The 17322-nt window shown below is 40.4% G+C and overlaps 1 protein-coding gene across 4 annotated transcripts in view; it reads left to right on the forward strand.

Annotated features, from left to right (window-relative positions):
- LOC115862333 (zinc finger protein 112-like) overlaps positions 1–16871 on the forward strand; it is a 36155-nt gene extending 19284 nt beyond the window's left edge. For all 4 annotated transcript variants that reach the window (XM_060289100.2, XM_060289102.2, XM_030873993.3 and 1 more), the window contains 3 exons: positions 314–440; positions 3972–4064; positions 13421–16871. In XM_060289100.2, coding sequence (XP_060145083.1) covers positions 314–440; positions 3972–4064; positions 13421–15921 — 2721 coding nt within the window. In that variant the 3' untranslated portion in view covers positions 15922–16871. The remainder of the gene's footprint in view (positions 1–313; positions 441–3971; positions 4065–13420) is intronic.
- Positions 16872–17322: the final 451 nt, after the last annotated feature.

The raw sequence follows: 17322 nt of genomic DNA on the forward strand, positions 1-17322 counted from the left end.
GCGTATAAAAGAGGGAAAACAGACTCCATCACACGCTGGTGGAACTAAAGTTTTTCTAGCAGCCCACGCGATGTACCAGAGTTCCAGGGACTTACCTATAGGAGTACTAACAAAAGGCAGCAATTGAAAGTGCAAGGATTTCTTTTCCTGCAGCCCTTCTGGTGGATGGAATTGGCAGTGTGAAAAGCAAACAGCAGGCAGCTACTGAAATTTGACTCGGTCCCTGGGAATCCGGAACAGCTTCCCATTCTTGACACTTTCTCAGTGCTGCCCCTCTTCCATAAACATAGTCTGTGTGTGTTTGGTATTGTAGGAGCCAGTGTCCTTCAAGGACGTGGCCGTGGTCTTCACCGAGGGGGAGCTGGGGCTGCTGGACTCTGCCCAGAGGAAGCTGTACCGAGACGTGATGCTGGAGAACTTCCGGAACCTGCTCTCAGTGGGTGAGGACGGGCGCCCTCTGTGACGCAGTGTCAGCCTCCTGGGGTGTCTTTGTGTGCGTAGTTGCTTGAAGCTCTGGGACTCCTAAAATCATTCTTTGAGCTTGGGTACCTGGGAGTCCTAATAATACCTGTGCAGCAGAGACAAGATGTTTCTGATGTTTCTGTCCAGGAAAACAATCTGTCCTTTGAACTATAAATGGGCAGCTTGTGGTGCTGCCCCACTGGTTTGTCATAAAATCAGTTTAGTGAGTTGCTCCAGCTTCTTTGTCTTTCAGGGTTCCAGTAACTGTAGTTGTTTTTGTTTTTGGTTTTTTTTGGTGTGGGGGGGGACCACACCACACGGCTTGCGGGATCTTAGTTCCCTGACCAGGGATTGAACCTAGGCCTTCATCAGTGAAAGCACCGAGTCCTAACCACTGGACCGCCAGGGAATTCCCACTGTAGTTGTTTATAAATGTGATTTTTCACAGGTATTTTGTTTTTTGCTTTAACGATGTATTTGTAAATAACTTCAGACTTACAGAAAATTTGCAAGAGTAAAAGTATAGAACAAGAACACCCATACAGCTTTCACCTAGATTCACCTATAGTAACATTTTACCCCATTTAAATTTTATCATTTATGTGCGTGTTCTTTCTCTCTCCATAAATATTTATGTATATGTATGAAAACATATGTATATACCTAATTTTTTTCTGAACGATTTGAGGGTAATTTACGTACACCATGGCCCTATTATCCCTAAATACTTCCGTGTACATGCAGAGTTCAGGAATCCCAAGGCTCCCCTTACTCTGACACCAGTTGCAAGCTCGGGGGATCCCCTGAGCCTCAGTAGTTTGCTAGAACTCTCAGAAGTCACTAAAAGCTGTTATACTCACAGCTACACTTTATTACATGGAAAGGATACAGGATAAAATCAGCTGAGAGAAGAGGTGCCTGGGGCAGAGTCCAGGGGAGTTTCCAGCACAAACTCCCAGCTGTCCTCTCCCAGTGGAGTCGTGGACAGCACTCAGTCTCCCCATCGGTGACGGGTGACCGTACATGCGGAGTGTTGCCCACCAGGGAGGCTCACACAAACCTTGGTGTCCAGAGCTTTGATTGCGGCTTGGTCACATAGATGTGGTTGGGCACCTACGTGGCTGACTTTGGTTTCCAACCGCCCCCTCACTCCCAGAAATCAAGCTGATACACATGGCCTAAAGGCCCCACCATAAATCACATTGTTAAACTCTCTGGTGCGGCCCAGGGCCTCCAGGTAAAAAAAGACACTCTTATCAGGCAGTACATGGCCAGTGCTTAGAGATCATCTCCCAAGAGCTGAGGGCAAAAGCCAGACCTCTCTTTGGGCAAGGTTAATACTTCACTGAACAGTATATTTGGTAGAAATAGGAATATTCTCTTACATATCCCCAGTGCAGATATAGTCCTTTTATCCAATCTATCATTTATACCCTAATTTTATCAGTGGAGCCAATTATATAACTTAAAGCATATTTTTCTCTCTCCAGGGCAAGATCCAACCTAGGGTCTAGTCTAGCTCTCAGTGTTTCTTTAGCCTCCTTTAATATGGAGCATTTTCACAGCATTGCTTTGCCTTTTAAGACTGTGACTTTTTAAGGAATACTGCTACTCCCTCCCCCATTTTTAATAGAGCATTCCTAGTATTTCCTCATAATTAGATTCAGATGATCCATTCTGGCTGGACCTCTGCAGTTGGTAGTGGTGTGTCCTTTTGAGGGTATCACATCTAGAGACACACCATCTGTCCCTCGTTAGTGATGCTAATTTTCATCACCCTGTCAAGATGTGCAATTTCTCCACTGTAAGATTACTGCTTTGTTTCCTCTTGCAGTCACAAGGCAACACTTTTTAAGACCACACAAACATTTCCCTATAGACTTAGCATCCATTGATGATTCTTGCCATATCCAGTCGTTACCACGATAGTTACCAAACGATGATTTTCTGACTTCGTGCTTCCTTCACACGTAGCAGTGAGCACTTGGCATTCTACAGAAAGCAAGAGCCCCTCTCTCTTAACCATTTATTTATTATTTGTAGGGACTTGTGAATTCTCTTATAAAAATGATTTGTAATTTATTACTGTAATAATTATCTTGCTAAAGTTGTTCCAAATTTGACCCCTTTAAGCTGACTCCTTGCCCTTGTAATATGCCCCCAGCCTTTTTCTGAGCACTGTCTTATTTGGGAGCATAGCATGCTGTCCCAGGCTCATCCTGTACTTTGCCCCAGCTCTGGAATCATATATTTCATTTATTGGGGAATGGTATTTAACACCAAGGTCTGGATGCTGGGGACTGTCCTTGCCACTGTGGTTTCTTTGTTTCCTGGTCTCAGGGTTTAGAGCTAGGAGGTAGGGGTGTGTCTGTATATTCATATACATACACATATACATGCACACGTATTGATATAAATATGTATACATATGAATAGCTATTCAGTTTCATTCAAAATAAGAGAGATTATACTGAAACACCGTTTTTCATCCATGAGATTAGCAAAAATTCAAAAACATAACACTGTATTTTGGGGGCAAAGCTGTGGGGAATAAAACACTTTCATGCATTGAAAGTAGGAGTGCAACTCGATACCACCCCTAAGGAGAGGAATTTGACAATATCTAACAGAACTATGGAGTTATCTTTTCCCAGTTCACTTGTAGGAATTTTCCCTAAAGATAACAAAGTGCAAAAGAGCATTAATAGTATACTAGTTTGTGTAAGGAGGAAGGGAAAATAAGTAAATATATGAATATCTGCCGACCTTTATAAGAAGAAACACAGGAAGGATTAATCAGGAAATCATGAAGTTAGTTTCTTACAAGTGGGTGGAAGGTAATAGTGTGGAAGGGATGTTTGAGAGAGTTACACTTGTCTGAATACACCTTTTTATCTAGTTTGGACTTCTGAAAATATGTTGGTTCAACACATTCTGAAGAGTAAATCAAATAAGAAGGCAAAGGGATGATAATCTAAAAGAAAAATGAATTGTATTTGAAATTAATACCTTAACCACAATGAACAGAGAAAAGAAAGAATTCATGGAAGTAGCTAAGGAACACAGTGTATAACTCTATACCCTTAGTTTTAGGTACAGTGGGAGGGGGATGGGAGAATGATTTGCAATCCTGAACACTTTTTAGTGGATTTGCTTTGATATGGAATAAGCAATTCTGAGACTATTTTAGATGTACTACAGGTGCCAAGGCCATTCAGTGGAGAAAGTATCATCTTTTCAACAGATGGTGCTGAAGCATTTGGACTTCTGTATGCATATATTTGCATGCCTCACATCTACCAAAAAATTAACTCAAATGAATAAGAGACATAATGTAAAATGTAAATTTTAGAAAGAAACACAGGAGAAAATCTTCATGACCTTGGGTTAGGCAAAGAGGTCTTAGATATGATCCCCAAAACATGATTCAGAAAAGAAAAAAAGAAAAAAACCACACAAGTGGGACTTGGTCAAAATTTAAAACTTTTGCTGTCCTCGCCTTTTTGCAGGGAATCAGCCGTTCAAACCGGAGCTTATATTCCAGCTGGAGAGAGAAGAGCTTTTGACGATGGAGACGGAGACCCAGAGAGAAGGGTGTTCAGGTGAGAACCATCCAGCAGTGACCCAGAAGCCAGAGAGCCCCTCCTGAAACATGAGTCAGAAAATGTCAGGCCCTGAGGTGTCTGTCCCCTCACCCCCTCTAGCTTTCCATATTCTAGCTCATTCATCCTGTCCCAGCTGCACTGGCCCATTGCTGCCCATCAGACCTGTCAGAATTCTGCTTCTGCTTCAGGTTACTTGGCTTGCTTTGCTCTGTGCCGTGACTGAGTGAATCGGTTAATGCACGTGTGGTCTTTCACTGTCTTCGGTCCTCCTTGAGGCAGCTAATAGGTATAGAATAAATCAGTGTGATGGAGGGATACTCCAGAATATTGTTTGTCAACTGATGAATGCCTGTCCTAATTCTGTTTAGGTGTCCTTGAGTATTCATGGATAGGTAGCCATTATTCCTAAAAGATGAATAGCCAGTCAGCTAAAGGAAATATCAAAAATGATCAATGCCGGGCTTCCCTGGTGGCGCAGTGGTTGAGAGTCCACCTGCCGATGCAGGGGACACGGGTTCATGCCCCGGTCCGGGAAGATCCCACATGCCGCGGAGCGGCTAGGCCTGTGAGCCATGGCCGCTGAGCCTGTGCGTCCGGAGCCTGTGCTCCCCAACAGGAGAGGCCCACGTAATGCAAAAAAAAAAAAAAAAAAAAAAAAGATCAATGCCAACATTATAATTGACCCTTCCCATGCAGTAATTTCAAGTGAGACACTCTTGCATTAACTTCCTCATTCAGATGCCCAGCTCTTTATCTTCCCATTCTGTCCTCTCTTCTCACTGTTGCATCCCCTAACACCTTAACAGTCTCTTGACCTAGCTACGGTTTTTTAAAACAATTTTATTCAATTTACTTAAATTAAAAAAAAAGTTCACCTATTTTTCCCATTCCCCAACCGCTGCCTCTTGCAACCAACAGTCTGTTCTCTGTATCTGTGAGCTTGGTTGGTTTTGTGTGTTTGTTGTGGGGTGGGGGGTGGTGACTTTAAGTTCCACATATAAGAGAGATTGAGCGGCATTTGTCTTCAAATACCTCAAGGTCTACCCATATTGTTGCAAATGGCAAGATTTCATTTTTATTTATGGCTGAATTTTCTTTATCCATTCATCCATCAGTGGACACTTAGATTGTTTCCTTATCTTGACTATTGTAAATAATGCTGCAGTGTACATGGGGGTGCATATATTTTTTCTTTTTTTGTATGAATTTATTTATTTTGCGCTGCTTTGGGTCTTTGTTGCCGTGCACGGGCTTTCTCTAGTTGCTGTGAGCGGGGGTTACTCTTCGTTGTGGTGTATGGGCTTCTCATTGCGGTGGCTTCTCTTTGTTGCAGAGCACAGGCTGTAGGCGCGTGAGCTTCAGTAGTTGTGGCACGCAAGCTCAGTAGTTGTGGCTCGTGGGCTCTAGAGCACAGGCTCAGTAGTTGTGGCGCACGGGCTTAGTTGCTCCATGGCATGTGGAATCTTCCCGGACCAGGGCTCGAACCCACGTCCCGTGCATTGGCAGGCGGATTCTTTTTTTTTTTTTTTTTTTTTTTTGTGGTACACGGGCCTCTCACTGTTGTGGCCTCTCCCGTTGCGGAGCACAGGCTCCAGACGCGCAGGCCCAGCGGCCACGGCCCACGGGCCCAGCCGCTCCGCGGCATGTGGGATCCTCCCAGACTGGGGCACGAACCCATGTCCCCTGCATCGGCAGGCGGACTCTCAGCCACTGCGCCACCAGGGAAGCCCGGCAGGCGGATTCTTAATCACTGTGCCACCAGGGAAGCCCCATATATCTTTTCGAGTTACTGTTTTCGTTTTCTTCACATAAATACACAGAAGTAGAATTGCTGAATCATATGATAGTTCTATTTTTAATTTTTTGAGGACCCTCCATACTGATTTCCATAGTGGCTGCACCAACTTCCATTCCCACCAGTAGTGTACAAGGGCTCCCTCTCCTCCACATCCTTGCCACCATTTGTTACCTCTTGTCTTTTTGATAACAGACATCCTAACAGGTGGGAGGTGATAATCTCATTGTGGATTTGATTTGCATTTCCCTGATGATTAATGTTGTGGAGCATCTTTTTATGAACCTGTTGGCCATCTGTATGTCTTCTTTGGGAAAATGTCTATTCTGGTCTTCTGCCCATTTTTTTAATCAGATCGTTTGGTTTTTGCTATTGAATTGTATGAGTTCTTTCTATATTTTGGATATAACCCCTTATCAAATATATGATTTGCACATATTTTTCTCCCATTCAGTAGTTTGCCTTTTCGTTTTATTGCTGGTTTTCTTAGCTGTGCAGAAGCTTCTTAGTTTGACTGTAGCCCCACTTGTTTATTTTTGCTTTTGTTTCTTTTGCTTTTGATGAAGGATAAAATGATTTTGGTCCTTCATTTTGTTAATGTGGTGTATCACACTGATTTGCAGATGTCAAACCATCCTTGCATCCCTACAATAAATCCCATTTGATTTTGGTGTATGACCCTTTTAATGTGTTGTTGAATTCAGTTTGCTAATATTTTGTTTAGGATTTTTACATTATGTTCATCAGAGATATTGGCCTGTAATTTTCTTTTTGAAGTGGTACTTCCAAGTTGGACATATATGCGAGTCCAAACATTTTAGTAATGTTTTTGAGTCCTCAGACCCTGGTGTCAGAAGCCATGGGCACACCTGTGTAGCCAAGGATGCTCCTGGGTGAGAAGGAAAGTCAATTGAAAATTTCAAAACAAATTACTTCACTTCTATAATTTTTTGTTTCCATCTCAGTTAACATTCAGAGTCATAACAGGCAATATACTCTCTAGAGCAGGGGTCAGCAAAGTTTTTCTCTAAAGGTCCAGATAGTGAATATTTTAGGCTTTGCTGGCCATATGTGGTCTCTGTCACATATTCTTCTTTGTTTTTTCTTACACTATTTAAAAAAATGTAAAATCTATTCTTGTTCTTAAGCTACACAAAAACAGGGCTAGGGCCATAGTGTGCCAGTCCCCCTGCCTGATAGCATCAGTAGGAATGTAATGTCATATTTTAAAATATCTTTTCATTTAATTTTTTACATATACTAACATGTATATACCTTATATTAATGCAAAATTTTGAAAATGTACATTCTTATTTTTAATATACTAATTTTTCTCCTTCATGGTACCTTGAGCAAGAAATCCCTCCCAGTCTGAGATTATCTCTTTTTAAAAATAATCATCACTACATAATCCAATATGTGGCTATAACATGCATTATTTACCCATTTTTTAATTGATGGGCATTCATTTCTCTGCCGTCTCCCTTGTTTTTTTACTACTAATATAGAAAGTACAGCAATAAAAACCCCAATCCAAATGTCGTTGGGTACTAGTGATTTTATTTCTGTGGAATAAATTACCTGGTGACTCAGAGATTCAAATAGAAAAACCATCCTACTGAGCTTTTTTTTTTGGCTGCGTCGGGTCTTAGTTGAGGCACATGGGATCTTTGTTGAAGCATGCGGGATATTTTCATTATGGCGCAGTCTCTTCGTTGCAGTGCTCAGGCTTCCCTCTGGTTGTAGTGTGCGGGTTTTCTCTGTAGTTGTGGCGTGCGGGCTCCAGGGTGCGTGGGCTCCAGAGCACAGCTCCATAGTTTACTGCACGCGGGTTCTCTCATTGAGGCGGGTTCTCTCATGTGAGCTCAGTAGTTGTGGCTCACAGGCATAGTTGCCCCACGGCATGTGGGACCTTAGGTCCCTGACTGGGATCGAACCCACGTCCCCTGCATTGGAAGGTGGATTCTTTACCACTGGACCACCAGGGAAGTCCCCTTACTGAGCTTTAACTTTGGAGTTGTAACCAAGAGAGACATAATCATCCCCATTGACTTTCCTGCAGCCTCTAGGAGCTGATTTAATTGACGTGGGCAAAGAAATATTTTTAAAATGATAGTCTTACAACCACTCTGTTAGCAGAAGAACTATCTCAGTTTCCACTAGGAAAGAGAATGATGTGAATAAATAATGGCTTCTTTTTTTTTTGGCTGTATTGGGTCTTCGTTGCTGCGCATGGGCTTTCTTTAGTTGTGGTGAGTGCGGGCTACTCTTCATTGCAGTGAGTGGGCTCTAGGTACATGGGAATAGTGGCATGTGGACTCAGTAGTTGTGGCTCACAGGCTCTAGAGCGCAGGCTCAGTAGTTGTGGCACACGGCCTTTGTTGCTCCACAACATGTGAGATCTTCCTGGACCAGGGCTCGAACCATGTGCCCTGCATTGGCAGGCGGATCCCTAACCACTGAGCCACCAGGGAAGTCCCAATAATGGCTTCTTAACTGTCCATCTCCTTGCAAGATGTTCCAAGTCGCAACCAATCCATCTCTCCCAAAGTCATCATCTGCATAAATTTCCTAGTTTTTTTTTCAGGCCAGGCAAGGAAGATTCAAAGTGAGAAAAACAAGAGTTAGGAAGACCAGCCCCTGTCTTTCTTTTCACCCCCTATTCAAAAATAAGTATATATTTCTTCATCTTTATTTTGTACACGTTAGCCATTAAATAAACAAATGTTAATGTAGATTTTAGACAGTTTTCAAGCCTTCATCCCCCTAAAGATCTAGTGTATAATTTTCAACTGGTGACCATTATAACCTGAAAAAAGTTGTACTCTCAGGTTTCATACATCCTGAGGGAAAGAAAGAATATATCTCAAGTGGTAATTTATTCCCAGTATTTTGAAACTTCAGTCCATGTAGGCATGAAAAAAAAAAAAAAAAAGGCATGAAACTAAGAGGTACAAACCTACCTATTGATATTTTTCCAAGTTTCCGTATTAGAACTTTGCATTTGAGCCTTACAATTGTTTCATTACAAACTTTATACCTTCCTCAACTATTTACACCAGTGGTTTTCATACTTTTTTGGCCATGGCCTTCAGTATGTAATGTAACCCAGTACAGACCTAGGTGTGTATACATATCTGCAAGTCTGAAACAAGCATTTGTGCACTGATACCCTGACATGCAGTGCAACTGTGATATTTTCTGTCCTTTTTAAAATTGCATGTCACAGTCTATTAAATTGATCTTAAGCCTCACTAATGGTTTCCCACCATTAGTGTTCTTGTGCTCTTATAGGCTATTCATTCCAAATACATCCAGTAATATTCCATAATCTGTTTTCAGCCTTCTCTGCCAGTGATTAAATTTTGTCTTCTATTGGAAAGTGATAAGAAAAATAATTTTACTTGGAGTGAAAAAGATGATTTGTAGTCCATGTTTACATAAAATCAGCTTGTCAGTCCACATAAGTAAAATCTGTTTCATGGAATTGCCTGATTAATTTGATCAGAGGTGCAGAGTCAACAGCCTTTTAGAGCCACCTGCACCTGTTGCTGACATGAGGCTTCATGATCCCCAGGGGCTCTGAAAGGTGATCCTTTACCAACACTATACCTTAATGCTGCTGACTGCCACTGATGCGACCTGAAACTCCCAGCAGGGATGGAAAGGGAAGTTTCTGGTCTGTAGAGCCAGGCAAGCATCATTGCTGTATAAACCAAGGGCTTCTGGGCTTTTTTTTTTTCCCCATAGCAGATTATTCCTGTTTTTCATTTCCAGTGTCATCTCTAATTATAGCAAAACCATCTACTTCATTAACCAGGAGATACTTACTTTTAGTAATCTCCTTCTTTCAAGTAATAAGGTGTTTCCTGCAAATTATCTTGCTTTTTCTTCTCTTTCCTTGGTAGTTTGCTGGTTCCAGCTAGATCTGAATACATTCCTGTCAGTAGTTCTCAAGTAGCTGTTCTCAGCTATTTTCTTTGTTAATTTTAATTCCTTTATGGCTTAATTAGAATATCAAACATCACTGGGTTAAGAGTTTTTGAAGTCGTAACTTAACCTATATGTTAACCTTAACTAAACCTTAAGTTTTAATGCAACCTTTCATAAATACCTTATGATGTCTTACACATGCCAATCATGTTGATCTAGCATTACAATTCCTTGCCAGAATTTCCTTTTTAATAGAAAACTTACTACATTTGCATTAACTAACTGCAGACATAAAGTACATATGGGTAAAATAGCATGTTAATAAAATATGACCCATCTGTTTTTTAAATTATACATATGTTTAATTACTTTTTTCTTATAATTTTTAGATTACTTTTTTGATCATTTACAGTGGTGACATCTGATCTCAGGCTGTGATAGGCTGGCCATTTTATGCTAGAATAGTCTTTGTTTTCTGCATTTCACTTCTTCTGTCTCCACCCCACATAACCCTGTTCTTGTTTTCAAACAGGCAGATCTCGGAGATATTGCAGGTTCAGTTCCAGAGCACTGCAATAAAGCAAATATTGCATATAAAGCAAGTCACAAATTTTTTGGTTTCCTAGTGCATATAAAAGTCATGTTTATACTATACTGTAGTTTACTAAGTGTGCAATAGCATTATGCTAAAAAAAAAATTCACATACCTTAACTAAAAAATACTTTATTGCTAAAAAATGCTAACCATCATCTGAGCCTTCAGTGAGTCATAGTAGTAACATCAAAGATCACAGATAACCATGACAAATATAATAATGAAAAAGTTTGAAATATTGTGAGAATTACCAAAATGTAACACAGAGACATGAAATGAGCAAATTCTGTTGGAAAAATAGTGCCAGTAGGCTTGCTCAACATAGGGTTGCCTTCAATTTGTAAGAAACTCTACCTGTGAAGCACAATAAAGCAAAGCACAATAAAACAAGGTACGGAGTATATTTTTCCCTGTAGACTGAGTTAAAATGTCTTCTAAAGTGATAGCTTTGTGGCATAGAGTTGGATGTTGTAGCCATTGTTAATGTACTTGATTAGAAAGAACTCTTCTTCTCAAGCTCACATGGAACATTCACCAAGATAGACCATATTCTGAATCGAAAAACACACCTTAACAAATTTAAAAGAATAGAAATTATGCAGTGCCTGCTCTCAGACTGCAATGGAATTAAACTAGAAGTCAATAAATCAAATAACTGGAAAACCTCAAATGGAGATTAAACAGTACACTTCCAAATAACACATGGGTCAAAGAAGAAATCTCAAGAGAAATTTTAAGGTATTTTGAACTACATGAAAATGAAAACACAACCTACCAAAATTTGTGGGCTGCAGCAAAAGCACTGCTTAGAGGAAAAGTTATAGCATTGAATATATGTATTAGAAAAGAAGAAAGGTCTAAAATCAATCATCTAAGCTTCCACCTTAGGAAACTAGAAAAAGAAAAGCAAATTGTAAGCAGAAGAAAAGTAAGTAGAAGACAAGAATAAGAATTGGAAATAAGAAATCAGTAGAGAAAATCAATGAAACCAAAAGCTGGTTCTTTGAAAAGATGCCTAAAATGGATAAGCTTCTTAGCTAGGGTAATTAAGAAAAAGAGACACAAATTACTAATATCACAGAAATGCAAATTACTAATATCAGAAATGAAAGAGGGAACATGACTACAGAACCTGTGGGCATTAAAAGAATAAAAAAGGAATACTATGAACAAACTCTATGCCCACAAATTTGACAGCCTAGATGAAATAGACCAATTCCTTGAAAGACACATTTGCCAAAAGGAAAGTAAAGCTATTTACTTTATTTGACATGCCTCGTATACTGTGTCCCTTCATTTCATTATTCTATAAAATATTAATATAGTAATTGAAAGCTTTGCTTTTGAGAGACCAAAGACATCACTAGGCACTTTTTAAATTAATTTTTTATTGGAGTATAGTTGGTTGGCGTTTTATTTTTTAAAGTACTACTGAGATGAGTACTCATAGACATGCCGTAAAGTGTTACCCTGCAGTCGGTGAACTGCCCCAGATCCTGCTGCCACGCAATCATCAGTGTGGCCTTTTATTTTTAATTTTTTTATAAATTGGGCATAGGGTGGGGCTACAGGTAAGATTTTATACAAGAAAAACTACACCATTTATTTTCAAAATTAAAAAGACACAATCCACAAGATTCTTGTGACCTTTGCTTTTCTCATCAACAGGTGATATCTGAGTGTAGCCCTACCTCTCATACAGCCTTTCAACATTGCAGTAAAACTGCCATCACCAATTCCTTTCCCGTGAAAAATAACTCAACACATATATGCACTTTCAGTTCTGTGAGTGAGAGTGACTCAAGCTGTGATCTATTCATTATGTGCTTATTGAGCAACTACTATTCGCTAGGAGTGTTACAGGCAGTGAGGGTAATGCTGTGTACACAGCGAAGTGCTTGTCCTTGTGGGTAATCCACCCCAGTGCGGAGAGACAGAAAAACACAAAGAATTATTATGTTTGAGGATAATGTTCATGTTATGAAAAGAATCCTCTTTTACTGCTTCCCACCCCCCCCCCCGGATGCTGAAAGAGAATTAACGTACTGCCAAGTATTAGGAGAGTGCACGTTATTACTTCAACCCCGTTGGACCACCGGTCCTCAGGGAGTATACTTCTCACCAGGATATGAAGATCTGCTGCCTGCTGATAATCTGAGCTTTCATAACTAAGGGACAAGCCATTTCCACCCAAACATACCCATCTTCAACTCTTCTGGAGCCTCAAATTCCCTAAACGTTAAAGTAATTTTCCAGCAAAATGGTGCAAGCCAAAGTCAGTGTTCGCTGAGTTTTGTTTGTTTGATAACAAAGGACACCTACTGGTGCCATAAAACTTGCCTATGCTTCCCTCAGCCTCCATTTTTTTCTGATGTCTTTGGAGTTGAATTCTGTCACCCATGTTTTACATCCTGACCTGCACCATAGCCCTTGATAATTGCAAAATATCTTTTGAAAGGAGTTAAAGCTGATAATGGCTTACAGTGACTTAGAAGAGCTTATTAGTCTCATGAAGATAAAGAGCGAATTAGAGATAGGCAGTTTGATGCCTCAAGCATAAAGATCTACTTTTACCTTCATCTGCACAGCATTTAACATGCAGTCTTCTTAAAAACAAACAAAAATGTTACCATGCCCATTACTATCAGGGCAAAAAGCATTTACCCACTTGAAACTATACTCTTTCCGATTTGAGACTATCCCCTTCTGTTTTCTTGAAATCTCCAGGCAGCCCATGATAATATGTGTATGGTTTAACTAGGCATTTTGAACAAGGCCACCATCTTCGATGTCCAGGTTGTGTTGCAAAGCCCTGATTTTGAGGCACGCAGATAGCCTGAATTCTGTGGATCCTACTTATATTCCTGGTGCAGCCAAAGATGAGCCATTTTCTAAGTATCATCAGAGGTAGTAACGTGAATTTTCCTCCAGTTTATTGAAGTTGCATATCATCATCTAAGTGCAAAATCTTGAAATCTCTGAATAAAAGCATTCACTGTGTACACGTCTAAAATCTCTTTATTCTTATAGGAACCAAGAGTCAACATAATATGGAAAGTATTCAAGAAGTGGGATTAAGCTGCCTTTCCCCCAAAGAGCTTTCCACCTGGCAGACCTGGCAACAAGGTGCAGGCAGGTTAACTGGGTGTCAAGATTCGATGAAAATTTTTCAAGAGAATATTTCTCAGCTGCAAAAACAAGGCGATTCCCCCTGCCAAGTTTGGGCAGGAATACCGATTCAGATTTCTGAAGATGAGAACTACGTATTGACTCATATAGGAGATGGTTCCCATGACATAAAAAGTCAAGAATTTCCCCCTTGGAGAGCCCAGCATTCCTGGAGGAAAATGTATCTTACAGAGTCACGTAATTATCAGTGTAGATGTCAGAAAATTTCCATGAAAAATGATTTCTGTATGTCTGAAAGTATCAGTTGGATCTCACATCACAATGATAATCTGGGTGTACACAGAACAGAAAAAATCTATAGCTGCCATGACTGTGGAGAAGATGTCATGAAGGTTTCATTGCTTAATCAAGACTTAATTCAGACAGGGCAAAAGCCCTACCCTGGTAATGAGTACAAAAAAGCCTTCAACAATGACTCCAGTTCTGAAGTTCTTCAGCAGTTACACTTAGAAGGCAAGCCCTGTACCTACAGTCCATGTGGAAAGGACTGTAGTTACAGTTCAGTTCTTCATACTCATCAAAGTGTTTGTAGAGGAGATAACTGTGTTTCTGAGAGTTCACATCTGCAATGCCATCAGAAAGTACAAGCAGAGGAGGTGGCATTTAAATATGAATATGGTGAGGATGTCAATCAGTGTTCCTCTCATAACACATATGAACTTACTCACACAGGAGAGGTGTCCAACAGATGCAACATTTATGAGAAGGGCTTCAGTCATAGCTTAGACCTTAGTAGTAGTTTTAGGGTCCATACTGAGCAGGAGCCCTATGAATTTGAGGAGAATGGGAATGCCTTTAACCAGAATTCTTGCCTTCGAACCCATCAGAAAATCCAAACTGAAGAGAAACTATACACAGATGTGGAGTGTGAGAAGGGTTTCATTTGTAACTCAGATTGTAACATTCAGCACAGAGTTCACATGGAAGAGATTCCGTATAATTCTGAGGTGTGTGGTAATGGCTTCAGTCTGGCCTCACATTTTCAAGACCTTCAGATAGTCCACACTAGGGAACAACCATATAAACATTATACGTGTGGTAACAGCTTCAGCCACAATTCATATCTTCAAGGCCATCAGAAAATTCACATTGGAGAGAAACCTTACAAGGAGTGTGGGAACGGCTTCAATTGGAATGCAAAACCTAAAGATCATCAGAGAGTCCACACTGGAGAGAAGCCATACAAATGCAACGCATGTGGTAAAGTCTTCAGTCATAGATCAATTCTTAATGTTCATCAGAGGGTCCACACAGGAGAGAAACCTTTTAAATGTGAGGAGTGTGATAAGGAATTCAGTCGGAGTTCATACCTTCAAGCCCATCAGAGAGTTCACACTGGAGAGAAACCATACAAGTGTGAGGAGTGTGGGAAGGGATTCAGTCGGAGTTCATACCTTCAAGGCCATCAGAGAGTTCACACTGGAGAGAAACCATACAAGTGTGAGGAGTGTGGGAAGGGATTCAGTCGGAGTTCACACCTTCAAGGCCATCAGAGAGTTCACACTGGAGAAAAGCCATTCAAGTGTGAGGAGTGCGGGAAGGGATTCAGTTGGAGCTTTAATCTTCAAATTCATCAGAGGGTTCACACAGGAGAGAAACCCTATAAGTGCGGAGAATGTGATAAGGGCTTCAGTAAGGCCTCAACTCTTCTGGCCCATCAGAGAGTCCACACAGGAGAGAAGCCATACCAATGTGATGAGTGTGGTAAGAGCTTCAGTCAGAGATCGTACCTTCAAAGCCATCAGAGTGTCCACACTGGCGAGAGACCATATATATGTGAGGTATGTGGGAAGGGCTTCAGTCAGAGAGCATATCTTCAAGGTCATCAGAGAGTCCACACCAGAGTGAAGCCATACAAATGTGAGATGTGTGGGAAGGGCTTTAGTCAGAGCTCACGCCTTGAAGCACATCAGAGGGTCCACACAGGAGGGAAACCGTACAAATGTGAGGTGTGCACAAAGGGTTTCAGTGAAAGTTCACGCCTTCAAGCGCATCAGAGGGTCCACACAGAAGGGAGGCCCTATAAATGTGAACAGTGTGGTAAGGGTTTCAGTGGGTTTTCAAGTCTTCAAGCCCATCACAGAGTCCACACTGGGGAAAAGCCATACAAATGTGAGGTGTGTGGTAAGGGCTTCAGTCAGAGATCAAACCTCCAGGCTCATCAGAGAGTCCACACGGGAGAGAAACCATACAGATGCGATGCATGTGGTAAGGGTTTCCGTTGGAGCTCAGGTCTTCTAATTCATCAAAGAGTCCATAGTGGTGATACATTCTATAAAAGTGAAGAGTATGGTAAGGATTATCTTTCTTCAGAGAATCCATACAAAAGTGAAATTCTGTAAAATGGTATTCTATTGCGTTCTGAAGCCCTCAAACGAGAGCTGAAATTTTCCGTTCACTCCAGTTCTTAAAGTAGAAAAAGAATTTCTTTCATGAAAAGGTAATGTTTCTGCCCAACATCAACATTCACAATAGTCAGGAGACCACACAGCAGAGACATCTAACGAGAGGGGTTCCATACGGGATTTTGTGAGAACGTTAACATGTCATTGCACGTTACTTTAAGCAGTTGTTGCACTAGGGCTTAAACAAGATACGAGTATAGTCAGGATTTTAACAGAAGCACAGTGATGAGCATGCCTAAATCCACGTCCACTGGAATGTAAAGTTAATGAGAGAAGGGGCTTCATGCATTGTGAAGTCTCCAAAGCCACGACACTGCATAACTCAATATATTAGGTGCTCAGTACTTTTTGCTAAATGACTAAAAGTGTGTAAAGGTATCATGTTTGGAATTTTTATTAAGCTTATTTTCTCCAAAAAGTCATTTAAAAATGTATTTGGAGGAGGAATACTGCAAGTAATGTAAGCACTTCAAGTAAATATTATTTGAAATGTATCAGCAATATCACAATCTGAAACTACATGAATTTGGTTGTAACCCTTTTAGGAATGGTTCTCTCCCTTTGTCCCTTGTGTAAGCAGGGATGAACTGAATTTCTTACCATTTGGTCTCTTTCTCTACAGTATACTATCCATTCAAGTTTAGCTGTGAGATGTACACCTGTGTGCACTTTAAAGGACAGTACAAACTGTTAAAACAATGTTTCTGGTTAACTTTACAAAAATGGAACACTGCATTTCACATAATTGAATTTTTACTCCTGCCCTGTGTGTTAGGACAGAGTTTTACTGTAATATTTGGAAAGTGACAGAAATGGTTACTAATGACAAATACTTTCTTAATAAATGTCAAAATTACAATACTTGGTTTTTTAGTCTCCATATTTCCATCAAAATCCTTTTGATCTGACTGATTTCTAGGCGTTATAGACTTTGTCCAATTCAGACCTCCTTAGGCAGGATCTGTGACAAGTTTGGAGGACTTTAATTTTGTCAAGTTTCACATCTCCATACTTCTTCCACTCACACAAAGAAAGAAAAATATCAATTTTTTTTATTGAAGTATAGTTGATTTACAATGTTATGTTAATTCCTGCTGTACAGCAAAATGATTCAGTTATACATACATATACATTCTATTTTTTATTCTTTTCCATTATGATATATCATAGGATATTGAATATAGTTCTCTGCTATACAGTAGGACCTTATCCATTCTATATATAAAAGCTTATATCTGCTAACCCTAACCTCCCACTCCATCCCTCCCTCAATCCCCTTCCCCCTGGCAACTACCAGTCTGTTCTCTATGTCTGTGACTCTGTTTCCATTTCATAGAT

Source organism: Globicephala melas, chromosome 19 (assembly GCF_963455315.2).
Source record: "Globicephala melas chromosome 19, mGloMel1.2, whole genome shotgun sequence".
Taxonomy (NCBI): Eukaryota; Metazoa; Chordata; class Mammalia; order Artiodactyla; family Delphinidae; genus Globicephala; species Globicephala melas.